We start from the raw sequence: 20680 nt of genomic DNA, 5'->3' as shown, positions 1-20680 counted from the left end.
AATTTGGCGCTCTTATATTTGTGCTCGCAGTTGGCTAGACGTCGCTAACAGGCTTCCTAAAGCAAGCCTTGAGGCATGAATGGGAAAGGTGACAGCCGAGCTCCTGTGCTAGCTGACAGCACTTGAGGTCATAAACAAACATGGCTTCGTGTGGTGCAGCTGGGACCGGCCCCCTTGTCCTGAGGGTGATCTCAAACACGGTTAAAATTGTCAATGGCGCCGGAAAAATAATCAAGGACATCATGAACAGCGGCAACCTCGGAATCGTCGAAAAGGTTGGAAGCTTTTCGCTCTCCGCTGCTCTGTTTGCTGTGCCTGCTCACCGCCGTGCATTTGGCGCCTACTTTCTAATCTGTAGTTTCTCGAGCCGCACAGACGGCACTTCTGATCGATGCGGTTATCAAGCATATATGCCACGTTGTGTTGATTTAATTGAGAAGAAGAACTTGATTCTTTTAGAGGAATCTTTTCCGCTGTTGCGTGATCATGAGTCATAAGCGCTGCCACAGTCCGCGCTAGTTCGCTGTCGTGTCCTCCACAGCTGTCCGATTAGCGGAACAAGCCGTCTTTTTTTTTTTTTTCTCTTAGCTTGCTCTTTCCTTGCATCGGTGCTCGCATCGTTACGCGCTCTCCCTCCCTCCCTCCGTCCGAGCCGACTGTCGCCGTTTCCCCCAAGGCTGTCCGAACGTTTGGCGAGTGTTCCAAGACTACCTTGAGAGTTGGATTCCGTCATCCGCCCATTAGCTTTCTTTCATCCCTTTCCGCCAACAATTGTGGAAGTGCCGTTGGTTTGGCGTGCCGCAGTGCGGAGCGAAGCAACCTTTTTTTTTTTTACGCATCGTTTTGAATTAACATCATTACTCTTATGCCGTCGCTGTGGTCTGGCCTACAGGGCACTTCAGTGCGAGACGTTGCGTGACGTTTTCTCTCCTTGTGCACCCTGAACTTTCAAGGTTATCAGATGCAACATCAGATGCTTTATTGCAGCCGTCTTTCTCCCAGATTGTTTAGTCGTTATCAATGTTACTGCCGCCCTAAACGCGCCACTGTGTTTCGGCATTTCATAGCTGGAACGCAGAGGAACTGTCTTCTTTATTGGACCTCAGACTGGGCAAGGAATGCGCTTTCAAGCTGTGACTGACGTTACCTGCGATGCTTGATTGATGGTCTCACAAGGCTAAAGTTAGTGGAAATAAACAGTGAGGCACGTCCATAAACAGGAAACATTTTCTTTGAGCACTAATCCAACATGTACACTGGTTCCTTGTATGTTATACAGAACAAATCTGAACTAATTTCTTTCATTTCTTTAGTAACCATGAAATGTAGACAGATTAGGACAGTGGCAGTGGATACCTAGCTGAATGTGCTTAGAGGTTGGCTGTTTGCTCCAGTAGACAAGCTTAACGATTACAAGCTAGTGTTTGCAATTTTGTCTCAACAAACGATTTGTATTGAATGCAAAATGCGTAATTCAACAGTGTAATACATTTATCGTAACGGACTGTCAAGGAATCAGTGCATAGCAAAGCACCTCAATCTGAGTGCTAACTAAAAGCTGATAGGAAACTTTCATTTTAGTGTGAAGTTTAGACTGCTTTGTATCTGAAAGTTTTTTATTTTACTGAACTAGAAAGAAAGAAAAAGTCCAGCAATATGTCGCTATAACGATCATATTTTCACCACACCAAATGAAACCAGCAGAAATGAGGAGGTGATTCTCAATCTTTTTCCTTGTTTTTGCCACATTTAGGAAGGTATCAACGACCTGCAGACTGAAGCCGACCGGTCTGTCCAGCGCTGCATTGTCACTTCACTATCCCGGCAATTTCCTAAGCTGACCATTATCGGAGAGGAGGTGAAGTGTTTGGTTGATTATTGTCTCTCAGCTACTTTAAATTGTCACTCTATAGCTTATTATGGGGCACATAAGGTGCTCTTTTACCTTTTCCTTAACCTTCTGAGCTTGACGCAGATAGCAAGACTCATGTTTTATGCATTGGAGAAGTGAGGCTTAGCATTATGTGACAGATTTCAATCCGTCTCACTGAAAATTGTAGTGTTACAAAATCCACAATGCACACTGAGGCTGTAACTAAGGTGCAACTAAAATTAGTGCAGGGCTTGTTGTGGAATGAATCTTTTATGTCATGTCTTGCAGTTGTGCTGTCATCTACTTCTATCTGAATAAGCAGACAATGCAGATGTGAATGTATGCTTACTTGAAAACAACACTTTGCATCACTGTGCCTACTCCAGTGTAGGCTTCTGGTGTGTTCCATACACTGTTGTGGCTGGTTAATCACCCTGACATATTTTGTTCCCCCTTTGCAGACACTAGAAGAAAAGAAAATTAGCGACGACTGGATCATCACCGACCTCGATAAGGATGTCCTGTCAACTACACTGCCAGATGAACTCAAGAACGTCAAGGAGGAAGATGTGAGTGGCTTCGTTCCTGTTTTAAAAGGCAGAGCAGCAGTGTGTATCCAGAATCCTCGTTAACTTTGTATTTATGCATGCTGAGAAATGGGGAGATGGTTATTAAAAGTACAACTATCTAATTGTTTTATTTTCTCTGGGAATGTATTAAATATTTGCGTTGAAGATGTTAAAGCATGCAAATTTGATTAGTGTAAGCCTGCTACGTGCTTGTTTACACTTGTGTGTAACTATGTGGGTGCTGTGCTTTTAAGTCTTAAGTTTGAGAAATAGCCTTTTATCCGGGAACAGTTTTATCAGAAAGAGGAAAGAAAGGTGTTGGCATGTTTATTTTAGTGTGTCATATAATCAAGCATGATGTAATATAGCCAGGCAGAATTGCCTTTGCAAACATGATGCTTTAATAGAAAATAAGGCTCAATAGTTAGAAACTGGGGTATGATAACCTGCATATGTGTAATGAGGCATTATCACTGAAGATACTTTGCTTTCCAGCTCGTGGTTTGGGTTGACCCACTGGACGGAACCAAGGAATACACACAGGGTGAGTTGCTGCCAGCGTTAACTTTCAGGTTATGTAATATGTGATGTTATTGCGGCACCACTGCTGTATTTGTATAAAGTTTCTGTAGCTCCATCCTTGCGTGTCGCAGCCTTCAGACAAGTTGAGTCTTTACTATGCAAGCCTCCACTACAGCTGCACCAGTTGTAACTGTCTCTGCCACAGTTTCACAAGCCCACTGACTGCTCTCTTTAAGAATATGGTACAGCTGACTCTACATCTAAGGGGACCGAAAATTTGTTCAAATCCAGAGGCATGTCTTAATATACTTGATGCTGATGGCACCAAAGTTCAGTTTGAATAAACAACAAGTTTAAATTTGCAAGATTTCATGGTGCTTTCGTAAAAAGTTTGCGCCTGTCTTGCTCCATATCCTCATGCATTTGTCTTCTGTACCAACAACAGTGTGTTGATGGGCTCTGCCAGTGCGTGTCACTTGTCAGCCTTAAAAGTCTGAAAAAGGTCCTTTATCCAACCCCAGCATTGCGTAAGAAGCATCGTGAAACGTGTAGTGCAATAGCTCTTGCCACAGGTACCGTTGCTGTGTGTGCAGGTTTCCTCGACCACGTGACCATTCTCGTCGGCATTGCTGTTCAGGGTAAGGCAGTAGGAGGGGTCATTCATCAGCCGTACTACAACTACCAGGTGAGGAGGATACAGGCAAGACCCCGCTCCCCACATACCACCTACCCTCCTTCCTTTTGGTCGCACTGTACTCTTGTCCACTGTCGCTGTGCACAGCTGTCCTGTCCCGTTTTCCTGTCTGACATCGCTTTCCTGTCGTCGTTTTCTTTTTTTCCTTCCTGCCCACCTGCACATGCGCCAGTCGTCGCTGGGTTCAAGGGAACAGGAAGCCGACGCAAGGGTCTCTCTGCATTTCTTTCTCTTCTTTCTTTGCTTGCACTGTGCTTTGCCTTCAGTGACTGAGCTTCAGTATTAGTAAGCTAAATTTAAGGGTTAGAATTAGAGCATATTAGGCACAAAGTGTTGATTCTGAACTTAATAACGTGGATCGCAGGCCTTAACGAAAGGCAGCATGCTATGAGATTTGGGACCACTTGTCTCACTTCTCCTAAGCATCAATGGCTTTGTTAGAATAATTTTTTTTTTGCTGAAATCCATGATGTTGGATTGAAGTGGAAAAACTACATTGCTTGGGGCAAGTAAAGTGCATGACCAATACATAATATCTCAAATTCTGGAAAATTTTGAAGCAAAATTTTGAAGGTATATCTGCACACCTTTATTTTCCAGTGAATTTAGATGCCTTGCAAAACATATTTGTGATAAACATGGCCTGGTACAGATCTTGATTTTAGGCGTTTGTTCAGGCAACTAATGTTTAGCAGAAGAGGGCCGACAACAGAGGTATGCCTTACTTTTTAGAGCTTTTCGGTACACTTTAACCATGTCCAAACATGCCAGAGGCTCATGCACCTATGTAATCACAAGCAAAAATTAAAAAAATAAGGAAAACTAAATTTTTGTCAGTACATCTAAAAAAGGATGTTAGTCCTACGAATGCACAAAGTGCACATGAGAACATGGACAAGTGGACCAAAACTTTTTTGTTTTGATGTTTTTGTTGTTCTACTGTCTTGTCTGCAGCTGGTCACTGTAGTAATGTTTTTACTTGATCAACTTGCTTCTTCTGCATTTCACACAAAATGATTATTACAAACTAGTAATACACCAAATCGTGTCATGTCAGCTTCTAACTGAAATTTTAAAACAATTTTTAAGCATCGTGCTTGATCTTCATTATTAAAATAAGGCCTCAGTCTAAGCGCCTCTGTTTGCCTAACTTATCTATGACACCCCTTGGAATGACGGCGGGAGCCGTCATCAGCTTTAGTCGCATATTCGTACTGCTTGCTGGCTGCTTGCCATGCCTCGACTTTTTTTCTTGTTTGTTTTAATGCTTGCATGCTGAACTGCTTAAATAAAACTTGCTAGTGTATGTTGAACTGCTCCCTGCTAAGATGTGGTTGTAACACAAGCACTTAGTAACACAGCAACACCTCACTGAATAACTGTAACACTGTATTTAGAGCATATTGTGGTGATGGCTAATTTCTTGCTGTGGTATAACATGTTGCTTGCTTGGTACAAGTGTTTTTATGAAATGCAGCTTTATAAGCATAAGTAACTGGCTTCTTGCCATGTGCTAAGAGTGTAACATTTCTAATGCACCTTAAGTGTGAGAACGAGTGCATTGTCAGTGGAAACAGGTATGTAATCATTCTTGTGGCTAAACTACCATCAAGTTTGGACCCTAAAGCTTTACACAGAAATGGCGTTCAGTTATGGGTTATGCCCAAAATCTTGTTTGTTAGCATTAGATTTAGGTACTTCGCTACAAGTGGATTCATCAGGCTATATGATGTCATAGACAAAATTTCATGGGATGTGGGTTTGGCAGAAAAAAATATGTATATATTTCTGTGCTACTAGGCAAACCATCTCACTTAAAAGCCTGGTAACATGAGTGGACATGCATGCTCTATCTTCTAAGTGAAACATTGTGACAACTTAATTTTTTACCCGACCGCATTCTGAAACGTTTCATCCATGATTGTAGATTTAGAACAAAAAAACTGCAGCTCTATTGAAGATGTACACCTTTGTTAAACAAGAAATTAGGGCCAGGTTGGTGTCTTTGCAGTGTATGGCAGTTTGCTTTGATGTTATGTTGTTGAGAGCAGAAAATTTTTCATTGGCAAGTGATGTAAATATGTGTGATTATTATGTAAAGTTGACAACCATTTGCCATCCCCCCATGAAAAATTTGACTGCAAACAAGGTATAGAAAAAAAGCAGCATTCATGCCTGTCTCCACTAGTGACAAATGTTTGGTATGGACATGCCACTCTCTACATATATGCCACTGAGGTGAACTAATTATCCTTATAAGCTTGTCTGATTGTCAGTGTCTGTCTGACAGCGGATCATATGCTTACATTTCCGAAAACATAATAAAGAAGTGTGTTGTTTACCTCATTTTTTTTTACTCTAATTACTAACTTTCTATCGGACAGTGCACTGGTTGCATGTTGGAAGTTTCACTATGTGCTCTCAGGAGGTGAAACCTTTGGTTTTGGCACAAGTGAGAGTATTCATTGGTAGAGAGGTAATCACAGCTCGCAGCTAAAATCTCTGTAGGCATTAAACATACAGAATCAAAATCTTGTGCATTTTATTCATCTTGGCTTGGTTAAAATTTCACAATGAATTGAATTAAAATTGGTGGACATGCTCTTCCAAGCCTCTTATAGAGTGAGGCCAACAAAAACTGTTACTGTTGTGGCCATGTGATAGAAGAGCACACTTCTACATCACCAAATTGTCACTTCATAGTTGGGAAGTGGCATCCTGTGCCTTTTGCATTTTTGTGCGATCTGACCCAAATGCAAGAGGCAGGCGTCTGGTGATTTCAGGCACCTTTTCATTGCATGCCTTGCACAGTTAAGGTGCAAGCCACTTGGTGTGTATTAAGAATGAATGTGTACATTGAAACTAATTGTGTCAGTTGATCACACGGATGAATGGTGAAGTGGATTTCAGTACATATATCTTCTCTTTTGTACGAATTGCTCGTTTTGTTCTGCCGCTTGAGCACATTTTTGGTTTGTTTCATTCCTTACAGCATAGAATGGCCGAAATCTTGCTTTTGTAATAAAAGGCATGTTCTAAGTGAATGCTGGCAGCATGTTGGACATAAACGTGTGAATGCCTTCCTTTTTTTCTCACCTATTCTATTATTTTTTTTCTTGTGTTCCATCTTTCAAGGTGGAGAAGGATGTGTACAAGCAAGGCCGGACAATGTGGGGCATCGTCGGAGTTGGTGCATTTGGCATCTCGCGCATACCGCCCCCGAGTGACAAGAAGATCATCACCACGACACGGTCCCACTCAAGTCCCATCATCAACAGCTGCATTGAGTCCATGAAGCCCGACGAAGTGCTGCGCGTCGGAGGCGCAGGCCATAAGGTGACTGGAAGCAGTCCTCTCTTTGCATGCTGTCCAAGTTTATGGTGGCTTTTTTTTTCTCTCTCACTGTGTGAGCTGTAGCAGGCAGATCCACAATTTCACATGAACTAATATTGAATTATTGATGTTTTACTGCACCACCTAGAGGTGACACTGAACTGACACAGGTTGCTTGAGGGTTAGATGAATCTGCAGGCCAAGGTAAGGTCTTCACTATGGTTCCCTGTGCTTCTGTGGTCAGTGTTAGCAACCATCTAGTTTAAAATGAGAGACCCACTGTTGTGGCTCAGTGGCTTTTGCTCGGTTGCTGGTAATCCCAAAGGTCGCAGGATCAAATCCCAGCACCGCATTTCCATGGAGGCAAAATGCAAAAATGCCCTAGCCGCCGCAATGGCTCGGTGATTATGGCGCTCAGCTGCTGACCCGAAAGACGCGGGTTCGATCCCGGCCGCGGCAGTCGGATTTCGATGGAGGCGAAATTCTAGAGTCCATTGTGCTGTGCGATGTCAGTGCACGTTAAAGTACCCCGGGTGGTCGAAATTTCCGGAGACCTTCACTACGGCATCCCTCATAGTGGTGGATAAGTGAGGCTTCTTTGGCTCACTGCTTCTTTCGTCGAAATGTGTATTCTAAGTGCAGCTGGACCAGTGGTGCCAAACATTTCGGTGAGATTTTGCCAACTCGTTTCCCAGGTGCTGCTTCTGATTGAAGGCAAGGCCCACGCCTATGTGTTCCCAAGCAAGGGCTGCAAGAAGTGGGACACGTGTGCCCCCGAAGCTATTTTGCATGCTACCGGAGGTCTCCTGACGGGTGAGTGGTAGCATTGGTATTATGGAAGGAGATATCTGCTTAGAAAGAAAAAAAGATTCCAGACAGGGTACCTCATGTTGAGGTCAGTTTGATGTCGAGTCATCCAAGTTCACTAATCCAAGTTGCACCAGCCAAGTTAGTACATCCACGTGACTATTTCACTCTTGCTGGTAACCAGTGCAGAGAAGGAGAGGACAAAGGAACGCATACTGCATGGCACAGCGTTGTATCAACAGCAGCACTGTGTCATCCAGCGTGTGTTCTTTTGTCCTCATTGTTTGTGCACCGGTTAGCTACCGGAATGAACCACCCCCAAATTGCCCACCTTGCTGTTCTTGTGCTGATCATTATACACTCAGACAGTGCCTCTGCACACTGCACGCATTGTGAACGGAACAATAAATGCCCTTCAAATTGCTGCTTGATTTCACTAGTTCCTTTGGCCGAGTAGAATGCTTATTCAGTGGAAGCACTGTTGACTTTGTCGTGATCGTTAGACTGGCTTGACTTAGCTTGCATGTGGGGGGATGCCACTATGTAACACACTGTGTTTATTATGGCATAACAAGGCCCTTCTAAATACCGTGGCTGTGGTCTCGTTGCTTGCTGGCTGAGTCTGTGTCCATGCTCAAGACGACAAAAGCAACAGTAGCATGTGTACATGCAAATTTACTGTTTTTTATCCTTTGAACTAAATACAGTAGACTCCTGTTAAGACAAACTTGGTTAAGATGAATTCTCGGATAAGATGAACAAGCGAGGCCATTTGGTTGGTTTCCCATAGGACTCAATGTAAAATCAAAAAATATCAAGACAAACTGTTTTCGATGTCTTTCGATTAAGACGAACTTTCGCAGCGACCGCGAACCACGGCAACCCTGTACAGCAGCACTCATGGAGTGTCCACGAACACTGTCAAGCAAAGCAAAAAAAAATAATAAAATGCTTGTGCGCAAGAAAGCGCACCCCTGACAAGGTTGCTTCTACACACCTTCGCGAAAAGCTGCGGAGACGTCGACTGGAGCGCGTATTCTTGTCGCGAAGCTTCCTTACTGGTGCGGAAAAGGCAGGGCACCATCACTCCTGCGCTGGCACTGCGATACGATATGGTCAGATGTGCACGCATCACGTGCCTCGCATCGCCCGTGACAGACTAAAACGCACGTACGCACAAAGTGCACCCGCTCGTTGACTTGGAGCTCGAAAGCTCCAGGACCGCATTTTCAACTGATGTGGTGTCACAGAGCGTTATCGCAGCACACAGATGGTTGACTCGCAGCGCAGAATAGGTTGACTGCTATTCTGCTTGCACTTTAAGGCAGCAGACAAAGGCTTATTCGAGTACACACTGTTCTACACTAAATGTAGGCACTGGTAATACATATCACTAAACACTTTGTTTGTTGGTGTTGACTGATGAGCCCCTGTATCTCTTGTCCTGTAGTGTTGGGGTGAGTTGTGGGCATGTTTATATTGCCACTGCCAGCAGGCATTAAATGTACTAATCACAGCATGCAGACTGGAACCTTTGTGATTCCATGCTTTGGAAACGTTTGAGCAGTTTGAATTAACCAGAATCCTCTTCTTCTCCAATGAGCTTAGCAGCTTGCGCTGCTTTAAATGCTTCCAACTTTGTGCTGTTCCATGCTATTGTTGTTAAGCCATGCATTGCTTCGCAGACATCCATGGCAACCGGCTGCAGTACCACAAGGATGTGGACCATGTCAACAGTGGCGGCGTTCTGGCCACGTGTCTCAAGGAGCAGCATGAGTGGTTCAAGAACCACATTCCACCTGAAGTGGCCAAGACTCTTCCCGTACCTCCAACACAATCCTAGCTACACACCTCTTCCAATGGGGCCCAGGGTGGCTGACACCTTATGAGCAGTTCTGTTTGCTTACCAACGCAGTCGAGGCAGCGGCAGCCATGTTTGTGAATGTCGTACCGGCGCTTTAGTTAGTTGTTTTCTTCTGGTTCTGTAGACCTGTAGTTTTTACTCTGCGGCTTTCTCGTTTCACTTCGTTAGAAGGCAGAAAGGAAGCAGTATTCCTGAAACGCACTGACCTGCATGTCTGTCCAACCCTTTGTTATTACCAGCACTCAAATAGAGAGTGCATTTCAGCATTTGTTCTCAATTCTGGAAGGAACTGGGATAGTGCAGCAAAAGCACTGATGAAGTGAGGTATTCAGACATCTCGTACTTTGTAACACGTTAAAAGAACCCGAAACAAAGTTTCGGGTATTGGTGAGTTGAGGATAATATGCAAATCATTACGAATAGCTTCGTTGTATTATGGCCTACAGCTTAATTTTGATAGAAACGAGTAGTAACCTACAATATAGTTGGCATGCCATCAGTATTTGTGAGGCATCTGTGAAAGATTCTCGGCAACCGCCATGACAAATGTATGGACATGGACATGAAACCGAATCCCTTTGCGACAAGGACTGACTTATTTTGTCTTATGTTTGTGAACTATAGTTTTATTTCTAGCTTCGCTTGCAGGCTCTGTAGACCCTGTATGGTTTTTGGTTGTAATCGTTGAAGCTGTGACTTTTTGTGTTGTTAACATGGCTGCTTTTGTTGTGCATTCCACGCAATTAATGGACGCAATTTTTCTACTGTTGTAATAATAAATGAAATATTCCAGCCATTTATTCAGTGAGCAGCAAGTGGAGGAACAAGCGTGAGTCTACACTTTGAAGCATCAAAATGACATCGCGTGTTGTTAAAAATGACATTGTTTTTAACTGTTTATGAAGTTTATTTAGAGTTTGTTGTGTCCGAGTGATTTGAGCTGTTGTTCTAAATGTTGTAATTACAGGTACTAACGGAGTTAAATGTCAGTTGTGAGCTTTTGTCTGGGCAAAATGGGAGGCTATTAATATATAGTGTCATTGCTAGGCTCTTGTAATCCTAGCTTTTTTTGCCAGATTTTTCACAGACTGTCGCAAAGTATGTGGAATGTGTACTGCTGTTTATTTCTGTGTATGTACCCATCAATGCCTTTGGGATGTGTGAAAACGTGTGAAAACATTTTTTTTCACTGGAAGTTGTCTGAAAAGTGCTGTGCTGGTATGCCATTCTGATTTGTGAAAGTGGCATTTACCTCTTTTAACTATACAATTTATTTTCTATGGGTGTAGCAGGTTTCGGTGGATCAGTATACCCTTAAGAGGTGTGCATTTAATAAATAGTGTTTGACATTAAAGCTTTTTCTGTCTGTTGACCACAAATACAAGAAGATGCAAGAAGGCTTAGGCCAATGATGATTAGAGGTGAACAAAAATGATAGCAGTGCACCATTCCAGTGGTGAAATTCTGACAAGAAAACTTTGTCCTCATCAAGGCCAATGATCATACGTGGCATATGTTTGCTCCTTAAGGTGAAGGACCCCGAGTGCGCAGTAACTTGTGCTGTCTCAAACGGGGTAATGGGCATCGTGAAATTGTAAACTGGTATGTATGGGATTGTGATCAGTATGGGATTGATTGGTTGATAAACTTTATTGAGAGGAATTGGGGTTAATGGCAGCGGGTTATGAAGGGACTGGTCGGGGAGTAGTGGTGCGACGCTGCGGTTATGAGTGAGCCAGGATGTCCTCCCACTGCTCAAGACTAGGGCTATGTATTTTAGGCATTAAGGGGCTAGCCCTGCGTTCCCATGGTGTGTGGTACTATAATGTAGCGGTGTTTCTGCACCAGACACCAGACACATTCGCTGTTGTATTGTGTGGGTTTTAACTTGTCGTATACTGCTCTGATTGGATATGTGTTAGTTTGGAGGTGCTGAAGTGTAGTGGCTTGCTCTCGGCTTAGGCTGTCGTGTGGGAATTGCATATTTCCTACTCCTCTCCCTACACGCCTGGGTTATTTGTCCTTATGTTTCTGGCGTTGTGGTGGGCTCTGCTGGTGTCCCTGCCCCATGGCTAGTGAAACCTCGGACTGCGTCTGCCCTAGTGTTGCCCTCTCCCCCAGCGCTGTTGAACAAAACGATTGTGCGTTGTCTATCTGGGCCTGTTCTTTCCGACCAGCCAGGCAGGAACTTGTTTGCTATGCGGCTAACACTTGTTTTGGAAGGCTTGACAGGCGGCTTGTGAATCTGAGACTATCCAGTAGCTGTTTTGTCTTCTGTTGGCTTCCGAGATTGCTAGGGCTGCTGCCACCTCTTCCACTGTCTGGATGCATTTGGTTGGTATGGTTGTTCTGTACATGGGCTTGCATTGCGAGTCAATGACTGCGGCTGCGGTCACCTCTCTGCGGTCACCTCTTGTACCTCGATGCATCGACATATACATCACAAACTTTTCTTTCGAGGTGTTTGTCCAGGGTTTTGACTCTGGCATTCCTCTAGCCCTCTTGTTTGACCGGGTTCATATTCCTGGGCAGCGGTCTAGCTACGAAGGTGTGTTTGATTTCTGGTGCGGTGTTAGTGGTTTGATCACTGTGGTCTTCTATGTTGGGATGTCAGAGTTTAGTGAGGAGGATGCGGCCTGTCTTCCGATCTGGAAGTTGAACATAGCTTCACTATGTTCTTCGAAGGTGCAGTGGACTCCTAGATTCCCATATATATGATGACTGCAGTGTGCACACATTATTCCAAGCGAATGCTTAGAAAAAAATCCAATAGGGGGTTTTAGGCAAACTAGTTCGCGCATGAAGTGAATAAAACAGCACAAAAGATAGAGATGTGACATGACTACACAGGCACTGAACCGTGGCATAAAGAGGGCAGGATAGGTCTGAACAGCAAGCTAGCTAGACAATGTCCAGTGGAAGGTTGATTGATAAGGTGTAACGACTGGCCCGACAGGCTTTCAGTGTCAAAAATGCAATCAAGTCATAAGCGACTTAAATAAAACCACAAAGTCACTGGTGTTGTGTGCACTAGTAATTTGGTGGCACTAATAAGTATGTTTTTATGAATAAAAAAAAAAGTTGGTAGTCGGTTCTGTCTGTTAAGAGGTTACGCAGTGAGGAGAGAGTTTAATTGCATATGCAACCCTTTTTCCCAGAAGCCATGACTTGGAGGGCCTCCTCTGCGCCTTCAGACAGGGGTCATTACCTAATTTGCCGGACAACAGGATTCACTTCACGGATTTACTCCTCGGGAATTTACTTCATGTGCATGTGGCCGTGATGCTATGCTATATGAAGTATTCACATTATTTCACGGGTGCCATTTTGTTGTCCCGATTTGTACACAATGCTCCACAGACAAAATTTTTGGCAGTTGCTATGACCTTGGTGAATACTAACAACTAGGCAGAGCTTCACTCAGGAGAGGGGAAAATGAACTGGTAAATTTAATTGTTGGGGAAAAATTGGTTCTGAGGAAAGTAAAGGCAGTAACTGGCTCACATCCCAATGGACACCTCTACTGCCTTAGGGGGAAGGAGGCAGTGAAAGAAGGAAGAGAGAAAGGTGCCTTGTTGTGGAAAGAAAACAAAAATTGGCTTTTGGGGAAAGGAAATGGCACAGTATCTGTATGGCATATCAGCGGACACCTGAACTGGGCTGTAAGGGAAGGAATAAAGCAGGGAGTGAAGGAAGAAAGGTGCCATAGTGGAGGGCTCCGGAATAATTTCAACCACCTGGGGATCTTTAACTCGTGCGCTGGCATCGCACAGCACACGGGCGCCTATGCGTTTCGCCTTCATCTAAACATTGCTGCCGCGGTCTGGTTCGAACCCGCGTTGTGGAGAGCTCCGGATAAATTTCCACTACCTGGGATTTTTTTAATGTGCACTGGTATCCCTCATAGCACACACGTCGCTTAGGGAGGTTAAATGGACACTGAGCAGAAAATGAAGTTTGCTTGTATCGATAGAATACCAGCTCTTAAACACAAAAGCACCACAATTTCTGAAAACTAAGCTCTTGTAAGGTAGAAAAAATCAAGAACTAAAATACACGTATCGCCGCCACAGGCCAATCTCGTAAATGCAATCGTGATGATGAAATAGGAGAAAATAACTGATCTCTGAGGCTGACAAAGGTGCATGAAGGCTACGTGTTTGATTTATATTGTAGTACATAACTTTTGTTTTGAAACCACTAATGCACTTTTACCACACGAGGAAGACGAAAAAAAAAAAAGACAACCTGAATGTTGGAACAGCTGCGCAGCTGAGTTTCGGTATGTTTTGGGGTGCTTCGCGGCTGTGGGTTCTGCGTGCCTGCATGGTTTGGTTATGCCCCTCGATTTACAAGGGCGGAGCAGCACAGGACCTGCAAGTGCCTCTCTAAGTGCTTCTCGGCAGAAGTTCGTGCAACGGCACGCAACTGCTACAAGGAGATGTTCAACGCGCCTCCACGTTAGCAAACGCACCGCTCGGTCGGCGTGTTCGCATCGTCAACGTACCAAGACGCTAGGGCTATATAACCAGCCCTACGAGGACTATTACTACAGAATTTAAATATGCCCTCTTGTACCAGCCGCTACACATCAGTCGTGACCGTGGCTCAGCGGTGACAGCGAAGCTGCCGACTCCTTGGTGCTGAGACTTTCTTACCAGACCCGCCGCCTCAGCCCTCAAAACATCGCACGCTGTGTGGGGTTGATGTCGCTGAATGCAAGCCGCAGTTCTTTGCAAGAACTTCGTTGTCAGAATCGGGAACGGGATCCATCGTAACGCTGGTGCAAACGAAAAACGAAGCGACGATGGCTGATCGAGGCCTTCAACGTCCGGCCGGCAGTATTTTTCATTTCGGCTGCTGCTAGGCGGGAGCGCAGCGCTCGTCGTCAGCAATCACGGAGTCGTCGTCGTTGTTGTTACCCTCACACAATGGCACATGCCCACACAGGGGAATTGGCCAAGAATTGTGGAGCAGAGAGTTTTCCAGATGAATCTTCTCATGCACGAAAATAAGTCATGGAGTCCTCGTTTCCGTTTCCGACTCCTGACGTCACTTCTCTCCTATTCCTTCGTCAGAAAGTCCCGAGTTTGAATCGGAGTGGCGGGAAAAAGTTTTCCAACTTCTGATCCAAATATCTTGGCAATAAATGCGCATTTCGATGCCGGACAAGCGGCAACAAAACCACAAAATGCCGAACTATCGGAATTTAGTAACAAAAAAAATTGATAACGTTGTCCTCAGTGTCCCTTCAACCACTCCACATTTACCCTGTCACCTTAACTACATGGGCCTTAGTTTAAAATAAAATCCACCTGCTAAAGGAAACCCGTTACCAATAAAGGTTAAACTGAAAGCGGGACTCCTGCTGAGAAAAGTGACGCGTGAATACCTGGAGGACTGTTTCCAACGGCGGCAAATTCGTACAGATGTACCTGGCAGAGGTGCGTATGATATGCCACTACCTGCAATGTTATGAAATTAACGATAATTTCATACCATATTACAGCTAAACAGCTCCAAAGAAACAAGGACAGCTCCTCGCTCTCAAGAACAGCAATACAGGCAGCGTGCCTATATACGCGGCTTTTCACCGAGAGCGCAAGATGGCGCCGGCCATTCATGACGCGCGTTCGCATCTATAGCCGCAAATTTGCGATTTCGCCGTGGCGGTACTCCGAGGAGGCACATGGCGTCACAACGCGCGCCTCGCCGCTGATATTTCTCTCTCTCTCGCTCCCTGGTCACTACTGGGCATGCGCCACTAGTAGCACCGAGCCAAGGCGCTGCGCAGCGCCGCGCCTTTCCTCAAAATCTAACTTTCAATTTTCAGTTTTCTCTTTCTTCTTTCCTCCCTCTATCATTTCCTTTACTGCGCGCTTCTGGTGTCCACCGAGATATGGGAGACGGTTACTGTGCCATTTCATTTCCTCTAAAACCAAACAAAACAAGTGACCCAACGGCGTTCATAGAGTTCATTGGCGTTGACAACTTTGCAAAGGCCGTTCATTTTCACGAAAGGAAAGGCGCACAACCGGCTCCGTCGGTAAGTGAAAACCTCAATCTGGCTTTCATGTACGTAACGTTGGTGTCCAACTGCAAAAGCCTGCTTTGATTGCGTTCCGCACACTGCATAGGCAGCGCGCCCTCCCTGCCACCCTGCGAGGTGGCATGCAGTTAGTGGTTGATCGCGAGAGATTGATCACCAAATTAACGCTGCAGTGCCGCATGTCGGCCACAACGCTGTCAGCGCTAATGCATTCAGGCCACATCTCTCTCTCACCACCGCCACATGTATCAAAGCACGAATGTGGCGTCCGCATATCCAGAGAGCCTGTTACGCGCCCTTCCTTTGCTCAAAGCCATCGCCGTCTAGAACATTGCCAACGCCAATGAACACAGTGAACACCGACATCTTTCGCTTTGTATATCCTGGATTAGCTGAGCTGAGCGCTCGTGAACCTGTTTTTTGTGTCCCTTACTCTCTCCGTCGTCCGGTATTTTGCGCTTCCTAGTTAACATAATCCACATTAATTTTTTTCTTCTCAAACGAGAGGACTCGTGTGAAAGCAGTAGCGACCTCTTTCCGGTAACGAATTTGAATAAGTAGAGTTCCAAAATGGCGTTCTCTTCCTTTTTTGAACCGGAACGAATTGAAAGAAGCCACAGCATTGACGCATTATTGTGACACTGTACAGGCAGCACAAAAGAGTAAAAGTGTGAAGGTTAAAAGTAGGCCCAACAGTCTGGACCGTCTGGAGCGCGGAGGAAAGAGATGGGGAGAGGAGGAAGGCGGAAACGAAGGTTGATGACACGCCATCGGGCTGGGATCTACACACTTTTTCTCTTTTTTCGCTCTGTACGGCGCAGCAGTTGTTTTATCGCACCCGACCGTTCAGGGAGACAATGTGACAGGACGAGTTAGGGTGTCCGCTCGGCGGAGAGGCTAGCCATTAGTTTGGATTGGCGTGGATTACGGTCCTTCTAGAAGCCTGCCCCGCCTGACTCGGGCGTAGTGAAAGCGCAGAGGGGGTGGCGGCGTGGCCCTTAGCTCGAGGATTAAGTCAAATGACGGGGAGTCTGGCGAGGCGAAGGGAAAGTTGCGAGAACATATCAAAGAGTTTAGTGGGTGGTCCGGATGCCGGTGATAATCGGAAGGCGGGGTTAGCTATATATGTATATACACGGCACGCATCCGCGTTTTGTTCACGGTGCGGTAACTCGAGAGCGTTGCTAAAATGCGACCGAGAAAAGCAGACTGGCTGCAGCAGGAAGGGATATGAAACGCTGTGTACACGCTTGCAGCCTGAAAGAACGTGCACGCCGGCTACAGCAGCCTTATGAAACGCTGCGTATACGCTTGCTGCCTGCAAAGAACGTGCGGCGTAAATAACACGAAAATGAATTAAATTATTATGGTACTTTTGTTACCATACGCCGGGCTTTACACGAGTGCCAAAGTGACAAATGCTTTTGTAGTGCGGCCTCTCATGCTTTTGTAGTGCGGCCTTTCACTTAAATTTTCACGAACTGTGAGACAGTGCGGAAGACACATGAACAGCATCTCTAATGAATGGGACCGCAATAACACTTTCCCTGCGATAGCAGTAATAGTGGCACTTGGCGAAAATGCCGGCGTTATCTGTGTGAAGCCACCTTCCATCTGCAACCCCTTAGCTACAGTGGGATGCGCATCCACCCACCGACAACCTCGAACCACACCCCACTCCAAACCCATTCACCTTCTATAGAAGCCCCAGTACCGCTCAGCCGCCCAAATATACCCTACAGAATTAAGGTTCACCAACCCACGTATATCCCGACCCTCCAGAATCTGGGTGCACCCACCTAGAAGCCCACGCAGCTGCACAACGAAAAAGCGACGGCGAAATCGAATTCAAACACTCTAAACAAAAAGGAGCAAAAAGGGAGTAAGCTATCCTCCTCTCCTTTTTGTAAAAGGGAGTGTGCTAGAGAAGAGTTTACTCCCTTTTAACTTGCATACAGGCGCATTCGTGTTTAGAGTAAAGAGACGTTGGGAAAGCCAACCGCTTATCAAAACCACCACCACAGCCTCGAGAATAAATCTAACTGCTGAGACAGTTTTCTCGCATCAGATTTCATGATCATCCGTCCGTTTTTTTTATTTCTAGAGCATCGGACGCGAAATTCGGGGGTCGTGGGTTCGGATCCCACCTGCCGCATGTGGTTGTTTTAAGAGCGTGAGCTCTTACTCATCACGTTTCTCGATTTCTTGGGGTCTGCTACCACCCCCCTGAAGCGTGAAATTTTCTGTCCGAGGAATTCAAGATGGCGGTCCCCATAGTAAATCGATATAGCAACCCAATTGGTGAAATTTATTGGTGACGTCATTAGCATATCGAATTGGTGATTGGTGACGTCACTGATATATCCAACTGGTGATTGATTGGTGACGTCACTTATAAATCAATATATCGGCCAATAATGATAATTAATTGAAGACGTCATTAATTAATCCAAGATGGCGGAAGCTAACGCTCGTTACTTCAACGTCTTCCAGGCGGTGGCGGCATCTTTTTTTCTTCTGCTTTCTAATTAATTATATTTCCACAAATTTTAAAAATGAAACATCCCCTACGCTCCTTGGTTTCGGTGGCTGTTGGCTTCCGTCATGTATGTCATAACGAGACCCTCTTTCCCATTCCCTTGTCTGTTCAATAGCTAGACAGTTCCAGTTGCGGTATCCTTTCACTGATTCACTCGAAGCCGACGAGCCATGGGACAGTGCTCTACAGCTTCGAGACGTAGATAAGTCAGCTGCGCACGTGTCCGTGCTCATATAGAGCGCGTGCCCGCATGCGGATCGGGGCTCGCGGACCACTTGGAAGCTCATCGAGAAAAGTGCGGCAGCCGGACAAATCTCCCCGGCGTTGCGAGCGCTTTAGGGAAATAAAGCGCGTAGGGAGGCAGCCCCGGGTGCCGACACGAATGAATACGGAACACGAGATCATCACCAGAGGGTCGTCGCGAGAGTAGAAACGTGCGCGCCCGAGCCCCCACGCGTGCGGTGGCTGGCGTCGATTAGGGAGTGATCTCCGGGAAGAGCAGGATATATATGGGGAATCGGAGCGGGAAAACGGGAGCGGGAGGCCAGCGCCGAAACAATAACAATTTGCCCGGCTTTGGAAAAACTATCGCCAAAATTGGCGAAGGGTGCTGCGGCCAGATGCCCCGCCCGCCTTCCCCGTTGATAGGGAGTCGGGAATGGGGTTTGCGGGAATGGTGTATATATATGGCGTGAGGCGTTAGATATGAAAAGGGAAGCGTCACAAAGCGACGAACATCCTCAGAGGCTTAAGAGGAGGGGGATATTTTATGGATGCGCTGCATGGCACACACGTGCTGACAGGGACGGGATTTTCCAGCGTGCCTCCGCCACTTATAAGCGGAAGCGTTGTGTGTTTAGCTTCGTACAGCTGAGCTCCCATCCCCTCGTTTGCTGTGTTTTCTTTATGCGTATACTCATCCCCCGACTCCTTTTAGCAAGCTTCCTTTATGCCTTTGCATTTCATCCCACTTGCTTTAGCCGCTTCCATTCTTACCTTTGACACTCGTGTTGGGTGTTTTATATTTTTCATTCCTTTCTTATCACTCGCTGTCGACGTTACTCGAGAGATTGAGCGGCGCACAATGTGACGCCACTTGTCCGTTATAGCTTTTGTCACGTAAAAGGGTAACGCGGTGGAATCAACACAGCGATTCTACTGATCAATACAGAAAGTTAGATAGTGGAATTGCGTTTGAGCAGTGATTCTGCTGCCAGAGCACAGGTCTGGCATGGTACCGCAGAGGATACTCGGCAAGACGTTGAACCGCAAAGCATGCAGTTCACATCACATTAACGAGGTCTTTCAGCTTCAATAACTACTCCTTGTTTCATGAAGATGATTTTATATTGTTTACTATCATAATATTATTTAATGACATCATAGTTGAAACCAAAAAGAAGAAATAGGCAGGGCATGTAATCGGGAAGACAATATAACCGATGGGTCCTTATAGGGTAACGAAATAGATTTCAAGGGAAGGCAAGCGTAGCGGGTGGTGGCAGAAAGCCAGGTTGGCGGATAATATAAAAAAATTTGTAGCGTTGATGTGGCCGCAGCTGGCACAGAACAGGCCTAGTTGAAGATGTATAGGAGAGGTCTTTCTCTGCAATGCACGTAGTTAGGCTGATGATGAAAGCTGTTTGCGGGCTTCAAGTGGTACAGTGTTGGAATCGGATAAGTTTATTTCAGTACATGTGCAGTGATTCGCAAAAAGACATTCAGGATGAAATCTCGAATTGAACAAGATTTAAACTGGTACATCCTGTGCACTGTAAATATGTGCCTTCTTCATATAGTGAATATAAAAATTCTGCAAGGATAACTACCAGAAATAAGTAGCCTGCCATCGTAATGCTGTCACGGTTTTCCCAGTATAGACAGGTTATTGAGAAGGAGGTTTGACTGTAATGCCACTGGCTCTGAGGAGTAATGCAAATAAATAAATAAATAAATAAATAAAAGCACTAAATATAAACAAGGTATAGAAGCGCGCGAGGGTTCGCCTAGGACACCTGACATTTATTTATTCATTCATAATTTTTTATTCAGTTCTGTTGAGAGCCACGTCGAGTAAACAAATTATACTATGCAGAATAGTTGGCTGTTCTTTTTACTTTCTCTCCTGTCTGGCAGTCTTGCGATGCTTTCCAAGACGACCAATTCTGTAATATGGATATGTTACCCAGAATGCATTCACTGCAAGAGGGAACAGTTTATCTTCTTTTGCGAGGAACCAGCTGAATTCCTAGGCTATTGTCGCGGAGGACACCCAACGCGAGTTGTCTCTGAGAGCACGGAATCGATAAAGAAGGCGTGTTCCGCAGTGTATGGAGTGCTTCCACCTTTCCTGTTGTAGCGTACCAGGCCACAAACAGGCGGGCCGCGAAGTGCCTCCTCCCTTGGATTATTTTTTTTTGGCTTACTACA

At 45.4% G+C, this 20680-nt stretch overlaps 1 protein-coding gene across 2 annotated transcripts; it reads left to right on the top strand.

The window, feature by feature from the left end:
• Positions 1-114: 114 nt before the first annotated feature.
• On the top strand, positions 115-11016 carry LOC144133278 (3'(2'),5'-bisphosphate nucleotidase 1). 2 transcript variants are annotated; one of them, XM_077666227.1, is made up of 8 exons: positions 115-275; positions 1754-1858; positions 2335-2442; positions 2938-2986; positions 3558-3664; positions 6794-6994; positions 7687-7804; positions 9484-11016. In XM_077666227.1, the coding sequence occupies exons 1-8, from the start codon at positions 141-143 to the stop codon at positions 9639-9641; spliced, it is 981 nt and encodes a 326-aa protein (XP_077522353.1). In that variant the 5' UTR covers positions 115-140; the 3' UTR covers positions 9642-11016. The 2 variants fall into 2 exon arrangements, with proteins under 2 accessions (XP_077522353.1, XP_077522354.1); XM_077666228.1 differs by having other exon boundaries at positions 117-275; positions 3558-3649.
• Positions 11017-20680: the final 9664 nt, after the last annotated feature.

The sequence above is a fragment of the Amblyomma americanum genome, chromosome 5, assembly GCF_052857255.1.
Source record: "Amblyomma americanum isolate KBUSLIRL-KWMA chromosome 5, ASM5285725v1, whole genome shotgun sequence".
Taxonomy (NCBI): Eukaryota; Metazoa; Arthropoda; class Arachnida; order Ixodida; family Ixodidae; genus Amblyomma; species Amblyomma americanum.
The sequence above is the reverse complement of the archived record's forward strand: the minus strand, read 5'-3'. Positions and strand labels throughout refer to the sequence as shown.